The sequence below is a fragment of the Elephantulus edwardii genome, unplaced genomic scaffold, assembly GCF_000299155.1.
Source record: "Elephantulus edwardii isolate Elephantulus edwardi_28Jun2011 unplaced genomic scaffold, EleEdw1.0 scaffold00202, whole genome shotgun sequence".
Classification (NCBI taxonomy): Eukaryota; Metazoa; Chordata; class Mammalia; order Macroscelidea; family Macroscelididae; genus Elephantulus; species Elephantulus edwardii.
In genome coordinates this window covers 2,361,618-2,386,421 of record NW_006399952.1, presented here as the reverse complement: position 1 = coordinate 2,386,421, position 24,804 = coordinate 2,361,618, and the positions used below count along the sequence as shown (strand labels likewise).

The window sequence follows — 24,804 nt, the reverse complement described above, 5'->3', positions numbered from 1 at the left end:
CATCTTTCTCCTGAGGAGCCCCTGGTATTTGAACTGTGCTCTTTTGGGTTGGCAACACAACTCCTTACCCACTAGTCTTTCCTCAAACAAACATAGCAGAAGATTGGTACCAGGAATGTTATTTTTATTGTGAGGGGGATATTAATATTTTTTTGTTAAAATGACTTTGTTTCTAAATGAAAAAAATTAGATAGGCACTAAAAGTGATGTCATTTCTATATCAGATGAATCATAACATCTCAGCTTAATAAAATATTTTATGTTTTGCCAGAAGGCCTTCAGATAAATATAAAGTAGTATGCATCTATAAGGTTTTAGGTCTGTTGTTCATACGGTTGCTATGAGTTGTAATTGACTCGACGGGTATCTAACGACAACTACTGAAAATGTTTAAGTGTTTAAGATGGAAGTTTGGCAGCTCTAGCTCACTTTGGTGCCTTGGAAGACAGGTCTGGAGTTCTCCTTCTGAATATTAATAATATTAATGAAACAAAATGATGAGAGAGACCTCTAGTGGTCTACTTGCAAGAAGCAATCTTGAAGGCATGCAGTTCAAGGTCAACAGCTGCTCCACGGTAAAAGGCTGGGAAATCTCCTCCCATGAGACTAACTGCCTCTGAAAACCCACCAGAGGGTCAGCTATGAGTCGGTTCCAACTCTACAATACACAACAACAACAACATAAAACAAAACAAGAAAAACCAAAAGCAAATCAGCCACACCCTCGTGCACACACACTCATTGTTCACTTGTTTCTGCCTCAGAAACTCCTTAGAAAGAACAAAACTGCCGCTTAGAGTTTCTACGGCTGTAAGTTCTTACAGACACAGGCTGCCTCAACTTTTTGTGGATACAGACTTCTGTCTTTTGATTAGCAGGCCAGGAATTAATTGGGCTTCTGTACTAATTGCTTACATACAGTGAATAGGGTTGATAGAAAGAAAATTGATGCCTTTGAGCTGTGGTGCTGGATACGAGTGTTGGAATATGCCATGGACTGCTGGTAGAACAAACAGGTTTGTCCTGGAGAGGGTGAAGCCAGAATGCTCCTTGGAGTCAAGGATTCTGAAGCTTCGTCTGCCATACTTTGGGCATGTTGCAAGGAGGGACTGGTCCTTGGAGAGGGACGTCATGTTCGGGGGAGTGGAGGGACGGCGCAGGAGAGGAAGACCTTCGATGAGATGGATCGATTCTGTGACTGGAGTGGTGGGAATAAGTGCGTTTGAAATGGTTAGGTTGGCACAGGATAGAACAGCATTTAGAGCTATTGTCCATAGGGTCACTATAAGTTGCAAATGGCTCGATGGCACATAACAATAACAACAAACAACAACATACTTATATATATTTATGCATATATTCTGGGATCCCGAAAAAAAAAAATTCTGCAGAAAAATCAAGTATCTCATTATATGTTATGGACAGTTAATAGATTTTTTCGAAGATCGGCTATGTGTCTGGCGTTATTTAGCCATTAGGAGCCATTTGAAAGAAATGAAAGCTTCTTCAAGTGCTTAGAATGTAATTAGTGATTGTAGATTAATATTACATTAATAGCTAATTTATTGGAAGTGTAACATATATCAAGCTTTCTGCTAGACATTTTCTATGTCTCAAAGTCTCAGAATAGTACAGAAGAAGAAAAATTATCACATTCACTTCCCAATTCATCACTAAGAAAATTTTCTACAGATTGATGTTCAATGTTTTGTTGAATGTTGACATTTGTAATCTTGGAGTTAATATTTAATCTCAGATCTGTGATTTCAAAAATCCATTCTCTGTCTATATATAGTTATTACATATAGTAATATATGTCCCTCACTTTAATTAATAAATGAGAAAGAACATAAGATAATTAATATTTTGGTAGTCAAGTTTGATATTTCTACTGTCGGTCAGTGTTTGTTTCATTATAATTATTCTGAAAAGCTTTAGAGAAAGGATAAATTCATTAATGATAGCAGCTAATCTGGATTATATTTTAACTTCAGAAAGAACATTTATATAATTACTTGCTGACTTGAAGATACTTATTGTCTCTTTGTTTTATTCTTCCATAAAGAGTATCTGTTTTTTTTAAGCTTTCGGGAACATTAATTTCTCTTTCCCTGTGTATTTGTGTACAGGTGATGTGGGTTTGTAATTTGTGCCGAAAACAACAAGAAATCCTCACTAAATCGGGAGCGTGGTTTTACAATAGTGGGCCCAACACGCCGCAGCAGACAGACCAGAAGGTTCTGAGAGGACTGCGAAACGAAGAGGCACCTCAGGAAAAAAAAGCCAAACTGCATGAACAGGCCCAGTTCGAAGGACCCTCAGGTGACTTATCTGTACCTGCCGTGGAGAAAAGTCGATCTCATGGGCTCACAAGACAGGATTCTATTAAAAATGGGTCAGGAATGAAGCACCAAATTGGCAGTGACATAGCGTCAGACAGGTAAACATTTTGTTTAATCTTCAGGTAAACATATTGCTTTTAATCTTCATTCTAAACAGAGACAAGAATATGTGACATGTTTAGGCAACAATGTCATTCAGATGCTTATATGTTTTATGCTAATGGGGGAATATCTCGCTCACGGTTTGAGTCATCCTAGATTGAGCTGTCCTAGGTTTGGTGTGGAATGTTAGTTATCAAGTTCATCTTCCAGAATGAAAAAAAAAAAGATGGAGTTAGAAAGCAGGTTGTCATTGAGGGGAAGGTGCAGTCAAGGTTTAGATATTGGTAAGAACAATGAGAACAAAGAAGAAATGGTTTTAAGAGCCTGTAAGAGTCTTCTGGAGGTTGAATTGCTGGGACTAACTGGCTCTGAGAATTAAGGGAATAGGGGTCGAGGAGTCTCGAATGTTCTTTCTTGTACTGGAGAGTGATAGTGATATGATTAGCTTGTATAAATTAGATATATCTATTATCTAATGTTACGATTTGGGTCGGGTTTTAAGTAGTCCTATGGGTTCCTTCTTGATAAAATAGAGAAACCATTCAGGATGAGTCACAAATATTTACAGAAAGAAGACATGGCTGTGAATGACATAGCTTTGTGGGTGGGACATTAGCCATATATTACCCACAAAATTCAGAGATTAAGAAAGATCACAGAATGGCAACTGTAATAGTCAAGATATATAAACTTGGAAGAAGAAACAATGCTAAGATTAGAAATGTAATCTCTAAATTCTGGATTTCAAATTAATGAATAAGTCTTTATAGATACAGATTCATTTTCATAAACTAGACGGTTGTATTACATTGTCCTTGTGTTGCTTAGAAAGAAGAAAAGGAAATGCTAAAATAGTCACATTATCGTTTTGGAATGCATTTAGAAAGTTAGGTACCTTTAAACACAACTTCAGTAAATGTCTGACTATTTCATCATCTAAGGGAAGCTAGAGGACCATCTTTAACCTTTGAAGAAAATGGTAATAAGAACAACTAGACCTCTTTCAATATATCTCTTAATGCACCTTCCGTTGACTTATAACTAGGATAGACAGTAACACCTTATGCATGGTGTGTATGACTGATTTTAGTAATAGATTCATGCTTTAAAGGACTCAAAGAATTAAATTTTCTTTTTTTTTGTTTTTGTTTTTGTTTTATTTTTTTTATTACTAATTTCAATGAAAATTTAGAGAGACTTTGGATTTCCATTCATTCATTGTTGGAATTAAATTTTCTTAAACTGTAAATCCAATAATTTATTTGACTTGTTTTGATCTGTGTTGTTGTGGTTGTTGAGTTGAAACCGACCCATAGCTGACCCTCAGGTGGGTTTTCAGAGCCAGTTAATCGCATGGGAGGAGATTGCCCATCCTTCTCCTACAGAGTAGCTGGTGGCTTTGAACCATGCACCTTCATCATTGCAGTGCAGATTCTTGCCACTAGGCCACCAGGTTTGGTTGCTATGCCTTGAAAATGAAATTGGTTATAATTTGTATAAACTGGTACTTAAACATGCTTTCTGTTTGGAATAATTAGGTTCTCCATATCATAGGCATATAAAGCATTTGCTTTATTTTAAAAAACAAATTAGAAAGTCATTTATTAGGCTTCTGGGAATCTAAATGGATCAAAAATGGAGCCTCAGAATTGTTTTCTGTTCAGTAGAAGGCCAGCAAACTATTCTGAGTGAAATCTGGATTGTTACCAGTTTTTTTATATGTACAGTTTTCTTGGGAAATAACCATAATCTGCCATTTACTTATTTTATATTTCTCACTATTGAGCTCTAATGGCATAGGGAGTAGTGCTGCAAGCTGTCTCTGGCAATTCAATGCCATCATGGGTTCTGAGGGACAAAGATGGGCAGTCTCCTCTCTTACGATTTATGGCCTCCTGAACACTGGCTAGAAGGTAAACTGTGAGTCAGTTCTGACTTGGATCAGGAGCACCTTAGTCTCTAGACTGACATTGTTGCTTTTCAGTGCTCTGGAGAGGTCTCTGACAGCACATTTTCCTAATGCAATTCATCTTTTGATTTCCTGACTGCTGGTGCCGAGAGTGTTGTTTGTGGACCTGAGCAAGCTGAAACTGGTAACAGTATCTGTCTCTTTTCCATCTATCATGATGCTGCCAATAGGCCCAGTGGTGAGAATCTTTGTTTCCTTGATGTTGAGCTTCAATCCATACTACAAACTAAAGTCCTTGACCTTCTGCAACAAATGCTTCATTCAGGCCTTCATTAGTTTCAACAAGCAGGGTTGTGCCATCTGCCTAACACAGGTTGTTGATGAGTCTTCCTTCAATCCTGATGTCATATTCCTCCTCATAAAGCCCAGACTCCCTAATTATCTGTTCCACATATAAATTGAAAAGGTGTGGAGACAGGACGCATCACTGACACACTCCCTTCCTGATTTTTGAACCATACAGTGTTCTGATGACTGCTTCTTGGTCATTGGTGGAGGGAGGCCTGAGCTACCATATCAAGGGTTGGTTGGGGGAATGGGGCTGGGAATGCTGACTGAGTGAGGCTGGGGAGGGGTGGGGTTGGAGGTGGATATTGGCAGAGCAAGACAGGGTGACAGAATCAAGTCCCATGAGCCATAGGCGGGGTAGATACCAATACTGAATGAGTACTTTTGTAATGGGGATGTGTCTTTTATCTACTTGTCTGGGTTAAATGCTTGTCTGCCAGATAGTGCTGTAAAGCTGAGCATCCAAATTAAGGTAGACTAGAAGAGTATTGAAGAGACCATGGACTGTTAGGAGAACAAACAGGTTCATCCTGGAGAGGGTGAGACCAGGCTGCTCCTTGGAGGCAAGGATTCTGAAGCTTCGTCTTACATACTTTGGGCATGTTGCAAGGAGGGACTGGTCCTTGGAGAGGGACATCATGCTTGGGAGGGTAGAGGAACAGTGCAAGAGAGGAAGACCCTCGATGAGATGGGTTGATTCATGGGGGTGGATGTGACAGAGACAATAAGATTGACATAGGATAGAGCAGGGTTTCTGTTGTACATAGGGTCGCTATGAGTTGTAAATGACTCGACAGCACATAATAACAGCAAAAACAACAAGTCAGAAGGATTGACCATCCACTTCTGAAATAAAAAACCTCTGAAAAACCTCTCAGTGACTTAGGTACTCTCAATAAAGGCTTTACACAAATGATGAATGAGTGAAAATTGTGGCGTTAGTGCCTTTAACATGACTGATACCCTTTCTGAGGCATCTTTTTCTTTTATTGGCAGAAGGCTCAATCAGTAAACTTTAAATATATATAATGACATGCTCTCAATGCCCAAGAGACATCTTAATTTTTAATAATTTGATATGAGCTACGTAAGATAAAGTATTTTTAAGCAGCTTGTTTAAAATGCTATATAATTGATTGTATAGAAGCCAAGTCCTTTCGTCTCTTGGAATAAATAATTTTTTAATGTTTTTTAGATGCCATGTAGGCAAAAAAAGGAATATTCATTCATTCCCATTTTTAACTTACTAAACTTGAACCATTCTCAAGTTTTCTTCATTTTATCATCCATAAATGGGGTTACAGTATGTGTCAGTTTGCCCAAGACAGTCCTACTTTACACATGAAGTCTGGCATTCTGTGTAGATTAGAATGTTCCTTGAATTTTCTCTATGAAATATTTTAAGAGTTGAAGTAAAATCTACTGGGATGTGTTTTATAATCTTCTACTCTGTACTTCAAACTCCTGCTATGATTTTTAGCTAAATGAATGTGTGTTCAATAAACAGAGTTCTCATCTGAAAATGATCAGTTGAAATAATGGTTTTCATGCACTATTCCCAGAGAAAAGAGAGCTTTTCTATTTAAAAAGCATCAGGCACAACTTTTGCTTCTAAGACAGGGTGGTCAAATTATAGCAGTAGTTGGAGAAGTTGGTGTCCAGTTATTATCAGGCTATTTCGTTACTATTCATTCTTTAACATGTGAGACATAAGAAGCAAGGTTGTGGAGAACTTTAGAAATTTACTCATTCACTGTAATAGAAGCAGATATAACATGGAGGTGGCCACGCCTGACTTATACCCACTTCATAAAGGGGGACTGTCCCCATCAATAATGTCTGTAGTTCCAAAAATAGCTACATAGACGTACTTCCCCTTCATGCTTCTGCACATTTTTCTACCAATCATGGGTCCAATGTTTACTGTGAGACTCACAGACTTTACTCACAATGGTGGATTTAATTAGGGAAATAGGTTGGAGAGTGGGGAAAGCAGAGTTTATCTTTTAATCAAGTCCAGGTTTAGTTCATCAGTCCCAGGCCAGGTTAACAAGGCACAATTTCTCAGTCAAAGTCCAGGCTCCATTCAACAGGACAAATGTGTAAGAAGCCTATGGTTTCTTGAATCATCCCACAAGCTTTATCTCAGAGTTACAAGTCAGCTTTTCCTTCATCCACCCAGCAAGCAAAACCTTTAACTGTGGCCTTTATCTCCAGGGTTCCTCTGGTTATACTTTGTCACAGTCTCTTCACAATTTCTCTACTACTGTCACAACCTTTCACCGTGTGGAAAGCATTGCTATATTAGTGTCACAGCTGTTAATGATTTGTAAGATCTGATGTCCACAGTTAAGGTAGCTGGAGAACATGCCCCCAATTGGGCTAACACAGGTGGCTTGAAAAGCCAGTTTTCAATTGTTCTGATACCTCACTCGTTCATTGCCTTTGAGTGAGAATCAACTCATAGCTAACTGTCCATCAGGTTTTCAGAGGCTGTAAATTGCATGGGAGGAGATCTTTCTTCATTACAGAAACTGGTGGATTTGAACTGCCTCCATTTGGGTTGACAGCACACCTCTCTTTACCTCTAGGTCACCAGAAATATATAAAGTACATATGCAGAAGTAAGGGCTAGTTAATCTTTTAATAGAAAAAAAAACACCCAAAACCCCACTGCCTTGGATTGATTCTGACTGATAGTGACTTTATAGGAGAGCTTTGAACAAGGCTGTAATTTTTATGGATGTGCACTGTCACATCTCTCTCCCACAGAGCAATTGGCAGGTTCAAGCCACTGATCTTTTGGTTAACAATTGAGCACTTTAACTACTATGCTATGCTATGCTATGCTATGCTATGCTATGCTATGCTATGCTATGCTATGCTATGCTATGCTATGCTATGCTATGCTATGCTATGCTATTACTATACTACACTATACCATACCATAGCAGGTAACCTGGTGTAGGCTATATGGAAAATTTTCTAGATGTTTTTCCCCTCCAATAATTTCCTCTGTACCGAGGTAACCTGGGGCTGTGATGCTGAACCTTGTGCCATTAGGGTATAAAATGTCATAATGGTTACCAATGGTGAACAGTGTTTGTTGTAGCTCCCAGATTAAGACAGGTTTGGAAGCAGGAGTAGCATCGACTTCCTAAACAACATGCCTCTGGAAACTTGATGAACTTTGAAAAATTACAAGTTATAGAAAGGCTTCAGATATTGTGTTCATAGGGTCTCTATGAGTTGTGCTCAACTTGACTGCAATCAACAACAACAACAAGTGTATATACATGTCATTATTTAGTAATGCAAAAATTTAGGAATACATCTTTCCTCAGCAAGGTGCTAAAAATGAAAATACATTTTAGCTGATGAATATGTAGCCAGCACAGAATTTTGTTGTTTACTCTCCGTTAGATGACTTCTAGTCTGTAGTGTGATAAGCTGCTTACCAGAAGGTTGTATATCTTCAGTGGTTGGAACCCACCACCTGCTGAATGGAAGAAGTATGAGTTGTCTCTTCTCATTAACATTTACAGCATTGGGAACTTAATGAAGGGGCTTCATGTGTCGGAACCACATTGGTGGCCGTGAGCCCTGATAGCGCAGTGTGTAATGTGCTGGATTGACGGGTCAAGTCTTTCAGCCGTTCTATGGAACAAATGTGCAGCCTCCTCCTGCAAGGACCGAAAGCCTTGGAAACTCAGCGGAAGGTCATTATGAGTTGAAACCCACTTGAGGCGATGAGTTTGGTCTAGGAGACTCGTGGTCCCTTGGCCACATGAATGCAAAAGAAAGATATATCTAGTGATGACACAATTACACCTTTCCAAAAGTTAGCAGAGATATTTTAAAAAGACCTACAGATGATGAGCTTCTCTAGCTTTTAGTAACAGTATTTGCTCTTGTTACTAATGGATTTCTCTCAGTATAAGGTCCGCTAGACTCATCATTGTTGTTCAGTGTTTCACAAATTAGTAATTTTTTTCAATATTACATAATACCTCATTGTGTGACTGTATCGTAGTTTCTCCCTCCATGTCTTCATTGGTGTATGCTTGAATTATTTATCTCTCCTTGATATTGTGGATGGGCATCTATTGGTTCCCATTGCTGCTCTTTTTTCTTTAGGGTATATACCTAGTGTCTGAAACATATAACCACTTTAACGTAACTCCTAGTAGCCTGTGGTTGACCAGAAGTCTTACTGATATCATAAATAGCTGATTGGCTAATATATTGTATGTTATGTGTATTATATACTGCACGCACATGACAATTATATAGAAAATACAATGTGACATAGCATTTCACAAAAAGTTTCTGTACCCACAGCAGTGACTTCATGAATTTGCTTTTCTCTTTTCAAACCAACAGTCTTTATGCTGGATTCGTTGACCTTGAAATGGAGGGCATCCACAGGTGTGGACTTCAGTCTCTGATATATAGCAAGCAATTCAGCTGTTTCTTGTAATGCTGTGACTTCTGATTTGTGGGAGAACTTGCAGCTTTATTGGTGGTGCTTTGTATTCGTTCCCAGGGGTTATTTGGAATGTTTGGTGTTAAAACTATGAACCGTGAGTGATCACTTTTTACTTTGATGTGCAATTTGTGGGAAAAGGAACTTTTCACTCAGAGATGGCTAACATCACATACATAGCCTTTTAAAAAGAATCTGTGTATAAGTGGTCCCGTGGAATTCAAACTCTATTGTTTAAGCGTCACCTATGCTAGGAACTTTAGTTCAGAACCTTGTCTCTGTTTTTCATCTGTTTTGTTTCCTGCAAAGTGGTTTTTTTTTTTTTTTTTTTGTTACTGTGTAGCTATTCCAAGTGGTGGGACATCGGGCTGTTGATGTAACCTTTCTGAGTAAATGAATAAAAGTTTTGTATTATTCTTATTGAAAATCAGTATATTATTGGCATATGTTTAGGGACAGCACAAGAGAGGAAGACCATGGATGAGATGGATTGACTCAGTGATTGGGGTGAAGGGGGTAGATGTGTCAGAGATGTTGAAATTGGCATAGGATAGAGCCGAGTTCAGAGGTGTTGTACATTGGGTCACTGTGAGTCAGAGTTGGCTTGATGGCACACAACAACAACAACATACATGCTACTTGTGAATTTATATGCTGGCATTTTTATGATGAATGGATATATGCAAGCTGTTTAGAGAGATTACCCTGTGAGTGAAATGTGAGTCAGAAGCTCATTAGAGATTGGAAAGATTATGTTTTTACCAGTTGTTGTTAAGTGCTTTCGAGTTATAGGCTACTCATAGCAACCCTATGAACGAAAGTCCTTGACACTTGCGTGTGTGACTTTCATCCTTTCTTCAGGTTCATAGGTTCTGGAGGCAAGAACCAAAGCGCCCTTCCCAATAATATATTGTTAGAAATGGCCTGGAGAGCCTCCACGTTGCGTGTAAGTCAGAACTGACTTGTAACTGACTCTCCTTTGGGTTTTTGAGGCTGAAAATCACATGGGAGGAGATTGTCCATCCTTCTTCTTTGGAGCCACTGATGGATTTGAACTGCCAGAGAGAGGTGTGGCCTTTGAATAAGCAGTGCAGCTCCCTACAGACTGTACCAGAAGCCCACTTACTCCTTAATAAACAGAGTGACAAAAAGGATACATTTTAGTTTCTGATTCAAGAATAAAGCTGCATTTATAGTTTTTGCCACCAGATGGCAAAGCCACATCCCCTCCCTCCCCCCAAAAGCAAAACAGTGTGACTGACTCCATGTGAACTCAATTAAGAGACGGTTATAAACTAATAAACAGACTAAAGTGACACCAAGACTGTGGACAGCAAGGCTTCATGTTTTTATAATCAGAGATCTTTGTTATTCCTAACTCTTTATCTCTAGTTATGAGATCTTTATGTACCAGCCTTGTATTTAAAGCTGCAGGCTGCACATCCTGCTTTGTTCCACAAAAGCGTCCCAAGTGTTTAAAACCCAAGCACATTTCCTTTTCCAAATCAGAGGTGGGTTTTTTTTTTTTTTGTTATTCCCTAACTCATCAATCATCCTGCTGCCCAAAGTACGATGCTTAGATGACATTTTCTCACTTTGTGGATATTAATATTTATGCATTTTTGTCAATTCCATCTCTGTGGTATCTTTCGCACTGGAGCTTTGGGGTAGTGTTTTACCACTAGCCTGCTACCCCAAATGTTTGCATTTCAAACCACCCCAGCTGATTTGCTGGAGAAAGATTTGGCATTTTTCTGCTTTGAAGATTTATAGCTTTGGGCTTTCTTAGAAAGTTGGAAATAGAACCATTTGACCCGGCAATCTCACTCCTAGGTATTTATCCTAAGGAAGTATGTACTGTGATGCAAACAGGTTTACATGCATACCTGTGGTCATTGGCATTCTTTACAATAGCAAAGAAATGGAAACAAGGGGTGAGTGAGTTAGAAACTATGGTACAGTCACACAGTGAAGTCCTGTGAAACACTCAAGAATTAATGAAACATCATATAACGTGGGTGATTCTAGAAGACATCACGTTGAGTGAAAGGGCAAGGTCTCCAGAAGGACAAGGTCACTTAAAGGACTTACCACAAAAGGATTAGACCGCTATTAATGAAAAGCTAAAAATGATTTATGCCCGGAATTATTCTTGAATGCTACCAATGATGAATGGAAAGGTAGGGGAAGGGAGTAAATATTTGGAAACAGATAATACACTCTTATTAACATGGGTGAAGGGAAAGACACCATTCGATAAGGGGATGATCAACACAGCTTCACTGAAGCAACGGAAAAGGCAGCACACACTGAAGGACAATGGAAATCAGAATAGGAGGGGAAAGGTGCGGAAAGGGAGATTACTTTGTTGGTCTTGAAATTAATGTTACTGACAAGAATGTGTATGAATGATTTAATGAAGGATGAATTGGTTAAACTTTCAGTCAAATCACAATGAAAGAATATTTACAGCCTTAGAAATCTTAAGAGCAGTTCTGTTCTGTACTTTGTTGTTGTTGTTGTTATGTGATGTTGAGTAGCCTGTGACTCATAGCGACCCTATGTACAACGGCCCTAAACCCTGCTCTATCCTGTGCCAATCTTATTGTCTCTGACACACCTAGCACTATTACCCCAGTCACCGAATCAATCCATCTCATTGAGGGTCTTCCTCTCCTACACTGTCCCTCCATCCTCCCAAGTATGATGTCCCTTTCCAAGTATGATGGCCCCTCCTTGCAACATGTCCAAAGTATTAAGACGAAGCTTCAGAATCCTTGCCTCCAAGGAGCATCCTGGCCTCACCCTCTCCAGGATGAACTTGTTTGTTAGCATCAATTTCTCTTGTACTCATTCACTCCTCCTTTTCCAGTGAGGGTATTACATGCCCTTGTTTAGGCATTTACTGCCTTTTGCTTCCATTCTGCCCTTCTGCTTTTTAGCATCATGCATTTTTTTGTCCATATTCTGCTTGGTGCCCAGAATTACGACTGTTCCATGGAGACAAGGATTTTGAGTCTTTCTCACATATTTTAGGCATGTTGCCAGGAGGGATTGGTCCTGGGAGAAGAACATCATGCTCGGAAGGGTGGAGGGACAACGCAGGAGAGGAAGACCCTGGATGAGATGGATTGATTCAGTGACTAGGGCAATGGGGACTGGTGTGCCAGAATCTGTGAGATTGACTTCGGATAGGACAGGCTTCAGAGCTCTTGTACATAGGGTTGCTATAAGTTGCTGGTGATTTGATGGCACATAACAACAGCAACATACAGAGACATGATTCCGGGATTCTTTGCTCAGTTTGGATGTCCCTCGTGTTTTTAGTTAAAGCTTGAATTCTTAGCTGTCTGATTGAAACTACCATTAAATGAGTCGTTCTGGTGGCCTAGTATTGAGGAGTTGCACTTCAATGCCAAAGGCATGTGGTTTGAATCCACCAGCTGCTCCATGGGAGAAAGATGGTCATTCTCTTCCCATGTGATTTAACGCGACAGCACACAAGAACAACAATAACAATACCAATCTTCTTAGGAGCTTTGGCGGCATAGTCTGTAGAGAGTTGCACAGCTATCTCAAAAGTGTAACTCCCTGGTGGTTCAAATCCACCAGTGGCTTCTTGAGTGCAAGATGGACAGTCTCCCCATGGGCGAGTTATAGCCTTAGACATCCAATGAGCGGCCAGCTCGGATTCATTCTGATTCAACTACAGGGAGCGAGTGAGCAGAATATTCTTGTCTCTTGGTTGAGCTATTTAACACATTTAATTTTAATCTTCAAGATGTTAAAATTCAGTATTCTGAAAAAAAATTCAGTATTCTGAAGTTAGAGTTTCACTGGAAACTCTAGGCTTATTTTTTGGGGTGCAGGAGTGGCATCCACTTTCTAAACAACATGCCTCTGGAAATGCTATGAACTTTGATAAATGTCAAAAGTTGTAGAGGGGCTTCAGGCCTTTTGTTCATAGGGTCACTATGAGTCATGCTCGACTCGAAGGCAATCAACAACAATGATCTCAACACTAACAGGATGTTTTGAGACTATTTATTTCTAGCTTCATCTATCATCATCTTTTTATATTACCCAAATCTCGTTTACAAGTTAGCCACAGATCATAACTAATGGGTTAAAGATCATAGCTAATGGATTAAAGCACGTTTGAAAGTTCAAGTATTGGCTTATGCTATTCGTCTCATCCAGAATTCAACTCCAGCGATGCAAATATTCACTCAAGAAATATTTACTGAATGTAGACTGCCTGCCAGAGAGTGTTCTAGATGGTTAAGGATGATAATGAACAAAAAGGGCAAAAATCCTCCTAGAGATTACGTCTTAGTTGGAGAAGACAGAATTAAAGAAAGAAATAACTAGTACATCTGAAGTCTGTTGTAATGTCTATGCATATGAACACAAGAGGGCGCTATTCTCTCAGCTGTGAGGGACACCGTTTGTATTTCCGTTTCAACGACAAGTTGGATGGAGGAAAATAATACAGAGGAGAGGGGATTGGGGTCTTTTTTTAAGGGGGAGGGGAACAAAAAATTTAACAATTTAAATAAGGATTTGGTGAAAGCCTTGCATAAATGTTGAGTTGCAATCTAAAGGGCACAAAGAATTAAGACATGTGGATATCGGTGAGAAGATTACTGCAAGAGGAGAGATAATGGGGGCCAAGATCTGTAAGAAAGGATGTGCCTGGTGTTTCTATCTTACTTATTCTTCAAAGCTTAGCTCAAGGGCCCTATTTATTTTTTCAGCAAGAATTAGCTATTTACTTATGGAGGTGAAAACTCACTTGAGATTGTTCACAAAAGCAGGCAGTTCCATTCCTGTCTTACTGGGAAGACTGCCCTTGGGTTGTAGAAATAGTAGGTGCTTTTTTGAGTATTACTTGCATTGGAATGCATTGAAGTAGACAGAATTTCTGAAAATACTGGTAAGATAACCAGTTATTTTATCTACATCTTTTATATCTTGAGAAGTCCTGGTGATATAGTGGTTAAAGCACTAAGCAGCTAATAGAAATAGCAGCGTTTTGGATCCACGATCACTCGTGGGAGAAAGGTGGTGAACTTCTTTTGTGAGGAGTTAAAGCTTTGGGTTCCCGATAGGGCATTTCTACCTTGGTCTACAGGGTGGCTTTATAGGACTATCATAATGGCAGTGGGATTGGCTTGAGGTTTATCTGTTACAGCTTTCCTATGTTCCCAAAGATTGAATTTATTTACAGAAACTATTACTTTGTTTTTCTCTGCCTCATAGTCTCCCCGCCCCCTGTCTTTGTAAAATCATGTTAACAGGTCTAAAACTATTATGATGCTACTTACCATATTGATAATTAGAGTTCTTTTGTTTCTTGGAAACTTGTAGATTTTTCAGACTATAAATCTTAGCAGGAGATTGTCTGTTTTTATTCCAAGGAGCCACTGGTGAATTTGAAGTGCCAGAAACATGCAGCCTTTGCGGTCACTCATGACTGACTGATTATACCACCAGGGTTCCCGTTCTGTGTGTTGTTATTGTTGTTGTGTACAATCAAACTGAAAGTGGCCCATAGCTGACAGACACTCCAGGAGGTTTTCAGAAGCCATAAATTACATGGGAGGAAATTTCCCATTTTTCATCTCAGAGTGGCTGATGGATTTGAACCACTTACCTTTTGATTGGCAGCACAACTCCTTATCACTAAGCCAGTAGAGTTCCTATGTGAGAGCTAGTAAAAATACGGCATAATATTTGTTATATTATTTCTTGGAAGACAGTTGACACAGTAACACTGTACTAAAACAAATATTACCCATTTGGCCTATAATTTTTATTGAGTATTTTATACAGACAGTCAAAGATAGCTATAAGAATCTGAAATCTCTTTAGTCTGTCAGAATTGGTAGTGTGGTTGTACAAGCATATTTATAACAATTACTACAGCAAAATATAACTTAGAAATCGATTAAAGTAATCAGAGAATCAAATGAACAACTGAAATACTAGGATGAAATAAGGCAGTTATGGAGGAAGATTTTTTAAAACTTCAATAAAATTTTTTAAAAATGTAAATTTAGTTTTTTATTGTGATTTGCATGAAAATTTACAGCATATATTTTTTTTTCAGTAATTCATGTGCATCTTATTTCATGACATTAATTACCATATCCACAGTGGATAATGATTCATTCCTTATATCGTCTTTCCTTTTACCTGAATGAATAAGAATTCATTATCTATTAAGTAATTGTCTACTTCCTCTCTCTCCAGTTTCTCTTCCTGGTGACCATCTGGTATGATTCTTTGTTGTTGTTGTTGTTATTATGTGATGTCAAATCACTTGCAACTAATAGTGACCCTGTGTACAAAAGGCCTGAAACCTGATCTATCCTGTGCCAACTTTACTGTTCCCGAAACACCTATCCTCATTACCCCAGAAACTGTATCAGTCCATCTCATTGATGGTCTCCCTCTTTTTCTCCATCCTTCTATCCTTCCAGGCATGACGTTCCTCTCCAAGGACCGGTCCCTCTTTGCAACATTACCGAAGTATGTCAGATGAAGCCTCAGAATCCTTGCCTCCAAGGAGCAGGCTGGCTTCTTTAGCTTTCTATAATAGTAGTTTTGTCCTCTGGATTTCATCCATGTTACGTAGTGTCATATGAGTCAGACCCAACTCATAACTGATCCTCCTTTGGGTTTGAGAGGCTGTAAATGGCAGGGGAGTACATCATCCCGACTTTCATGTGAGATATCAAGGACTCTTCCATCAGAGCCCTCTTTACATGGTATGTTGTTGTTGTTGTTGTGTGCCACCATGTTGGGACTGACCCACAGGGGACTGTCCAGAGGGTTTTCAGAGGCCGTAGATCATATGGAAGAACATTGCGCATCTTCGTCCATAGAGGGGCTTGTGAATTCACTGCTGGCCTTTGGGATCACAGTGCAGCTCACTATCACTTGACTGAAGCTCTCTTTTGTATAATATGTTGTTGTTTCTGTGAACCATCGAGTTGGAACCGACCCATAGCTGAGCAGAAGGTTGTCAGAGGCAGACACTCTCATGGGAGGAGATTGCCCATCCTTCTCCTGTGGAGCAGCTGGTGGATTTGAACAACGTGCCTTTAGACCAGCACAGCTTCTTACCACCTTACCACCAATGCTTAAATGATGGTGTCCCTTCTGCTACTCCTGTTTTATTTTTATACTGAGATATAGCAAGTTTTATTTAATATTTATTAGTTTATGATTTGTTCCAAGCCTATGTATTTACTTACTTCATTTCTGTTTCCAACACTAATAAGCATCCTAATAGATACTTTTTAAAAAATTATACTGATTGGCTTACAAAGTTTGTATACATTGTTTTTCACACTAGTCTTCATTCACTTCATGTTTCATACAGTCATTCCCAAGCATTATGTTTTATAAAACTAATTATCATTGGACCTTGTCCGTCATAACCCTGTCTTTTCAGGTCCCTGCGGGTCTTTCCCATTTCCTTTATTCCTTCCCTCTACTTACTAAATTGTGTAACCCTGTGGTTTCATCCCGACCCTAACAGATTTTAATGGCATATGTATCTCTGGCAAATTTATAATGTTACTCTGTTTATATGTGGTTTAAATTAGGAGGACTTCCCTGCTTCTAACATCTGAGCTACATACAACTCCTCTCCTCCCCTCCTCTGAATGAGAATTGGTTCACAGTGGACCCTCCATTGGGTGTCTAAGTCTCTGAATCATAGGGGAGGGAATTGGCCACGTTTCTCCCACAGACATGGGCATGGAGTTGATCTCTAGAGAGGAAAATCCTTTGGTTAGCAGCCTTCTTCCTTCCAGATTGTGCCACTCAGGCCCACTCCTATTTGTCCTTCACTGTTTTGTAAATCCGCCCTCACTTAGAAATCATTCGTTTCAGATTAACTCTGGTAGTCCATAGGACTTTGGTTTCTAACCCAATGATGGCAGTCCACCGATGGCTCCATGGGAGAAAGTTGAGCAATCTCCTCTGCATTTTACAATGGTAATGTTGCCATGGGAAAGTCTGCTGTTAGAGACCTCTCCAAAGTGCTGAAGAGCAATGGTATCTCTCTGGAGACTAAGGTGCATCTGATACAGGCCGTGGTCTTCGCAATCACCTGTTATGCATCAGAGAATTGGACAATGACCAAGGAGGATAGAAGGAGAATTGATGCCTTTGAGCTGTGGTGCTGGAGAAGAGTATTGAGAATACCATGGACTGCTTGGAAAACAAACAGATTTGTCCTGGAAAGGGTTAAACCGGGTGGCACCTTGCAGGCAAGGATTCTGAGGCTCTGTCTAACATACTTTGGACATGTTGCGAGGAGAGACCGGTCCTTGGAGAGGGACATCATGCTTGGGAGGGTGGAGGGACGGCGCAGGAGAGGAAGGCCTTCTATGAGGTGGATTGATTCAGTGGCTGGGATAATTGGGTTGGGAGTGTCAGAGACAGTGCGATTGGCACAGGACAGAGCGGAGTTTAGGGCTGTTGTACATAGGGTCGCTATGAGTTGCAGGTGACTCGACGGCACATAACAACAACAACAATGTTAGATAAAATGCTCTAATACTCACTAGGGAGCCGCTGAAAGCATGTTGGAGGGTTAGTTATGTGTAGATTCTTCTTTGATCACAGTGAGTTTTTGAGTTGAGTTTGAAATGATTGAATCAACCCTTCCATACACAAAAATTCCATCATCACAATTACCTTCATTTGCTGCATGTGCAACTTTTAAAAGCTTCAAGCCTTCCCTTGCACTAAGCCACAGCTCTTGATTCCAGCGCTAGGGGCTTTGCATAGACTAGAACTTTCCTGTAGCTTATCTGAGGCTGAAATCTTTAGGGAAACACATGGCTTTATCTTCCTCTAAGGATTGTCAAGTTGGTTCATGTTGCCAGGCTTTTGTTTATAAACCAATGTTTACCTCATGGCACTACCAGAAATCCTTTTTCCTTTCACTAACATAAGGAAGAGGGAGCTCTGGTGGCTTAGCTGTAAGGAATTGCACTGCCAATGCAAAGAAAGGTATGTGGTTCAAATCCAGCAACTGCTCTGTAGGAGAGATATGAGCATTCTCCTCCTGTGTGACTTACTGCCTCTGAAATCCCTCTGGATGGTCAGCTGTGGGTTGGTTTTGACTCGACAGTACACCACCACCACCACCACTACAACAGCAAAGTCAGAAAGGAGGAGTGCATAGGGAGCTGTGCTGCTAACCCACAGGTGTCACGACTTCAGTAGTTCGAATCCACCAGTGGCTCTGAGGGAGAAAGATGGACAGTCTCCTTCTGTGGGATTCATAGCCTTGAAGAATCTATTGGATCATCAGCTATGAGTCACCTCCTACTCAACAGCAATGAGGGAAAAAGCAAGACTAAATAAGAACCAATTTACTACACATTCTTAGACACAGTACTGTTTTAGACCTCATATTTTAAGAGATTTATTCATATAGGAATATTAATGCACTGCTTCAGACTATTTTTTAAATTGTCATTCTAACAAAAGTTTACAGAAAAGTTGGATTTTCATTCATTCATTGTTGTGCATTTTCCTCCCAACCCCATTGCAATTCACTAAAAAAATTTTTTTTTTGTTGCACAGTTTCCTACCTCCCTTCTCTCTCCCCCTGTACATTTTGCCTTGCATCTCTTTTTCTGTACTGTTGTCATACAAATAATGCCTAATTATATATTCCTTTTAAACAGTTCTTTCCTTCATCTGTTTCAATGCAGTGTTCATTCTTTATCCCCTTTTCTTAGTTTCCTCTACCCCCTGTCAGTCCTGTTTTATAACAGTGGTGTTATACAGTATTTGTTCTTTAGTGACTGAGATATTTCACTCAGTATATCTCCTTAAGGTCACGCATGTTGTGTAATGTTTTACGAGTTCCTTGTTTTTTCAGTGCTGCATAATATTCCATTGTGCGAATATACTATAGATTTTTATCCATTCGTTTGTTGGTGGGTGCTTAAGTCAATTGCTTCATACTTTGTCTTAGATTAATGGCCTCCACCAAAAACACTAAAATCTCAGTTCTTGGTACCTGTAAGTATGTTGCCTTACATTAATAGAGACACTTTTCAGATGCACTTAAGGTTACACACTTTGTTATGAGGCGGGGGAAGGTGGATTATGCTAGAACATTAAAAACAACCTTTTTGGTCAGTCACCTGAGTCCTTAAAAGTTGAAACTCTTTCCTGACTGGGCCGGAGAGATGAGAAAGAAAAAGATGGAAAGATTCATAGCAGAAGAAAGAGAGCGTCTTGATGGGTGGCTGTTGAATTTGTATGTGAAAGAGAGAGATCACAGGTCAAAGAACACAAGGACTTCCTAGAAACAGAGAAATACTCTCAGTTTATGGGTACAAAGACTATGGGGAACTCTGTTCTATAACCTCAAGGAACTGAGTTCTGTCAACAACCTGAATAAATAAGGAATGGATCTAAGGATTCTCACAAAAAATGTTGTCTCCTCCCCCCCCCCATCCTTACTCAAATTCTAGGGGAACTAAGATCCATTTCTTTTAGAGTAGAATTAAATTATGTGTCTCTGTGGTTTATTTATTTTGTTTTCTCTTATAAACAAAAGCAAATGATCCCTGCTGATTGTAATTTCTGGAAGTAATGCATTAGGCATATATTCAATATCTACAGGATTGTAACTTACAATTCCCCCCTCAAGTTTCATATGATCGTTCCCATATAAAATTAGTCACTATTGACTAATTACCATTGACTGTTACCCTGTTTTTTCAGATCATCATGGATTTTTCCAAATTCTTTTACCCCCTCCCTCCACCTGCCTAACTCTACAGCCCCATGATTTCTCTGCTCCCCCTCCCCCGCCCTTATTTCTTCCCCTTCCCTCTTTGGACATTTATACAATGCCATCTCAGATAGAGGTCTCATAATGAAAGTTTACAGAATACTACAGGGCATCCACAAGAAAAAGACAGATAACCCAATTATACAATGGGTGAAAGACTTTTCACAGAGGGATTGTGACTTTTTAAGAAAGGATCTTGACAATTTTGACTATAGGTTTTATCTACAAAGGTATTGTAGCCATTTGGCTTAAAACTCAGAAGTGTTTTTAAAAGCGTTGTTTTTTTTTTAAATTTACAAGATGTTTATTGAAACTTTATTGTTTTGTGTTATGTGCATACATTTTAATGTACATGCAGTTCTTACTAATGGTATTAGTGTGTAACTTTTTGTTTACTTTATATGATCTTTTATTTCTTGGAATCCTAAAGCATGAGTTAGAATCGTTCATCTCAAGGTTGTGCTGTTAGGTGCTGTTGAGTCAGTTATGACCCGTAACTACCGTATGAACCCTGTCCTGCCCTGTGCCTTCCTCACACTTCCTGACATCCTAGAGCCCGTTGTTGTAGTCAGTATCAACCCACCTGGTTGAGGGTCTTCTTCTTCCCTGACCCTTCATTTTTCCAAACTACCATCTAAAGATAGCACCATCAAAAAAGGTGCTCTTGTCTTAAGATTTGAGATGTAGTTTATTGTTAAGACTGTTAATATATATCACATGGATTTCTAGAATAATCTATGGCAACTGTAAGGTTTTCTTGACCCCAAACAACTATGACAAAAAGCTATGTAGTTTAAAGAATAAAAGTTGTCACTATCCAAATGGATCATTTTTTTATTTCTGTAACATATACTTGAGAGTTACTTGTGTATATTATTTGACACAGTTGGAGATTTCAAGGAATGATTTGGAACTCTTTTATGGGAAGAATGTCTTTCAAGGTTGGTTTGAAGGATAAATTCTAACAATGCTCAACTCATTATACAGTGCCTGAACTGGAAAATTGCACCTTAGCTTGATACCCCCTCCGTACTAATGCAATCCCTTGCCATTTCCTCTTTGAGTATATTTTCACCTGTTTTTATTTGTTTATTTTTCATGTTTTCAGTTTTCTTCAGTAGGATTTTAAAATTCTTATTGAGCTTTATATTTATTAAAACATTTTAACCACTTTAATCTTTTTATTGTATATAAGAGTTTATTTTAGAACAGCTAGCTTGGCAAATTTTAAAGTTTTAAAATTTTAAAACAAAATTTTAAATTTTACATTTTTTTTCAGAAAAGATTTAAAATTTCATTCATACAACTAATCTATAAGACTATAAAATGTAGAGAATAAAAATTGACATAAGTACTTTTTTGTGTGTTTTTATATATATTTACTTGGTTTTGTAACTTACTTGATATAGTTGAAAGTGTGGAGGATTAATTTAAAATCCACTGTTCTGAGCGTGGAACTCTTTTAGTTACTTTTTCCAAATAAGAATCAAAGATATTTTGATCTAGTGCATTAGTGTACCTGCTTCATGTTCTTACAAAGATGAAAAAGAATTGAAGAGAGGTCATATTTTTTATCTAAGTCGTAAGTTGGTCTTCTTGTTTGTATTTTTCCATCATCTTTTATTTTTCAAGTTTTAGTGGTCTTTGGAAACTTTAAAATACATTTTAAATCAGAGCTTCTTCAGGAATTTAATGTTTGACTGAGACTTATTATATGTAAAGAACACTGAACTGTGTGTTAGGAAATAGATGTGTGAGCTCATTGCTGCTAATCAGTTGCCCCCCCCCCCAAAAAAAAAACCCAACAACTCACAGTACAGCTCAGTTCTTTTCTGAATATTGAGAGAGTTTAGAGTCTGCTCCAAATATGATAAGATGCTGTCGTTATGTGCTGTTGAGTTGAACTGACCGATAGCTGACCCTCCGGCAGGTTCTCAGAGGCGGTAAATCACATGGGAAGAGATTGCCTTCTACTGCAGAGCAGCTGGTGGATTTGAGCCCTTATACCTTTGGGATTGCAGCACATCTTCTTATCGCTGGTCCTCCAGAGCTCTCTAAGATGTCGTATATTATGGGTTGTTGTTGATAGCCGTCAAGTCATAATGACCCTATGAACAAAAGGCCTGAAGCCTTTCTGTAACTGTCAACATTTATCAAAGTTCATAGAGTTTCCAGAGGCATGTTGTTTAGGAAGTGAATGTCACTCCTGTTATGTTTCTGTATGATCATTATACTATTTGGAGATAGGTTACAAGGGACAAGAATTGATATAAAGAATAGTTAGAAGGCTTCAATTAGAATTGTATTAGTGAGATGAAAAATCCTGATGGAATGTGAGTCCATTTTGAATGTGGCATTGACCAGCCTATTGATAGATTGGGGGTGTGTGCAGGTGTGTGAGGGGGAAAAAAAGAGTGATCAAGGACAGCTCCGTCAGAAAAATCATGATATTGTTCTAAAATGGGAGGAAAGGGAGAAGTACACGTATGGGTGAAGAAATCAAGAATTGTTTTTGTCCATATTATGTTTGAGATGGTCTTTGGCTTCCTTTTTGGGATGCCAAATTGCAGACCTTTGAGAATAAGATTTTCTAAGAAAATAGGAGAAAGACATGGCACTTGGAAGATATTTAAAGCCATGTGAACTGAGTCATTGAGGGAGAGTACACAGCTAAAGAACAGAAGTCTTCTGCAGCACAGGCTTGTGAATTCCCAGAATTGAGAGATCTAAGAGTGGAAGAAAGAGTCAGCAAAGAATGCGGAGAAAGAGTTGCCAGTAAGCAAGGGTAAATCAAGAGCCCGTGTCTCAGGAACAAAGAGAGTACGTCATTTAAGAGCCATGGACAACATAGCATCAGTATCAAATGCTATAGAGAAGTCAAGTTAAATTAAGAATAGTCTATTGAATTTGACAGCATAAAAGTCATTGGAGGAGACATTGGAGGAGACATTGGTAAGACGGATTTCTGTCGTAAGGATGGAAACCCGAGTAATATATACTGAGACAGAAATGTGAAATGAGTAAGTGAACATAGAAATTATACATGATTCTCCTAAAAATGTGATGGTTTTGGAGACTGGAGAACATGGAGCAGTAGAAGGAATGGGATGTGGAATGAAGGGAGGAATTTCAGGGAGAAGCTGTTATGGTAGTAGAATCACTGGTGACTTACTTCACATACAAACAAATATTATTAATTTGTCATTCCAACTACCATCAGAAACAAAGGTCACCTATAATAGGCTTAATTAAAAATAAGCTTCTTAGAAAAAGGATAAAACATGCAGCTAATAGAATAAGACTTGCTTATATTATGCATTCTTCTCCTATTTTGTATCAAGTCCTGTGTTTAAATGTCTTCAGTTATAAATACTTAGGACCTCTGATTAATCCTCAGTTATAACTGGCCGTAAGTAGTTAGGACTTATAATTAATCCTACATCCTATCTAGTTCTATTTTAAAAATTGTTAGGATTGAGTTGAAATCCCTGTAGATCGGCGTTCGTTTATTTGCATAAGGTCTTCCACTCTACGGATCGCGAGTGGCCTAGTCAGTAGGGAGTTGAGCTGACAACCCAAAGGTGACTCCTCTTTGATGTTCTCTTTAGCTCGCTGGTCCTTGGCAGAAAGATAGTCCGTCTCCTCCCAGCTGAAGCAACTCACAGCCTCAGATGCCTGCTTAAGGGGCAGCTATGAGTGGGCTCTAACTTGACAGCAATGAGTTTGAGTGTTGAGTTGTCTGTTTTTTGGCTGAGCAAACACTAAAGGTTTTATTTGCTTACCTTTCACTGAGAGAAGGCAGCGATGTGATGAAAGAAGCTTAGAAGATATCTGTCCTCAGACCAGATGGAAAAGCTAGATGTGGGCCCTACAGAGAGAGTGATTTCAGGCCAAAAAAAAAAAGCTATTTTCAGAGTTGTTTTGAAGTCCATCTTTAGATTCCAGATGACAGTGTGTAACACAGAGTTAGCTGCAGCCCTCTCTCTGAAGCAGTCTTTAATGGCTCTGTTCTGCTAAACTACTGATTTGGCTCCTACCTGCACAACACCTCATCCACTGGCTCCTTTGCTGACTTCTTAACTCAGTCGTGTAACATGGAACTCAGTTCCTCAATGTTCTAGTTTATAGTCTTCTTTCTAACTCCACCCCCCCACCCCATCTTGAACTTTCCCCCTGGTTATCTCATCTACTCTCCTGTTAAAACTATTACTGACATGCTGAAGTTCCTAAATTAATATCCTCAGCTGAAAACTCTCTTCTCAACTACAAAGTGACATAACCAGTTACTTTCATGATCTGTTTAGCTACCTTGCATCCATTAAAAATCAACAACTCATCATCTTCCCCTTCCTCCACCTTCATCCGACTCCTTCTTTAGCATTCTGTGTCTCAGCACATTTTAAGACTATCTGCCTGGTAACTTAAGAGAGAAACCTGAGAGTTGTTTTAGCTTCTTTTTTGACCTTCATATACCACCTCCCACTATGATGGCCAATCAATCACTAAAGTCCTTTTGATTCAAGATCTGACTTTTTATTCTGTTCCTTCTCACCCTTCCCTTTACTGGCATCACTTTAATCCAAGCAAACAATATCTTGATCAGACTACTATGTTAGTTTTCTAGTTGTTATTTCTGCATCCCTATTCTGTGTTATGTGTTTAACTGTGTGTGTTTCTTGTTAATTCGAAACCACCTCCATTTTGATGGGTAGGATTTGGCATATCTGTTGACTCAAGGAAGTTGTTAAAGAAAAAGAATTACTAACATATTTTGAGGATT

At 39.0% G+C, this 24,804-nt stretch overlaps 1 protein-coding gene across 1 annotated transcript in view; it reads left to right on the top strand.

Moving 5' to 3' along the window:
• RIMS2 (regulating synaptic membrane exocytosis 2) overlaps positions 1-24,804 on the top strand; it is a 629,796-nt gene that overhangs the window by 165,874 nt on the left and 439,118 nt on the right. Inside the window, exon 3 of the mRNA XM_006897149.1 lies at positions 2,130-2,440. Within this exon, the coding sequence (XP_006897211.1) occupies positions 2,130-2,440 (311 nt within the window). The remainder of the gene's footprint in view (positions 1-2,129; positions 2,441-24,804) is intronic.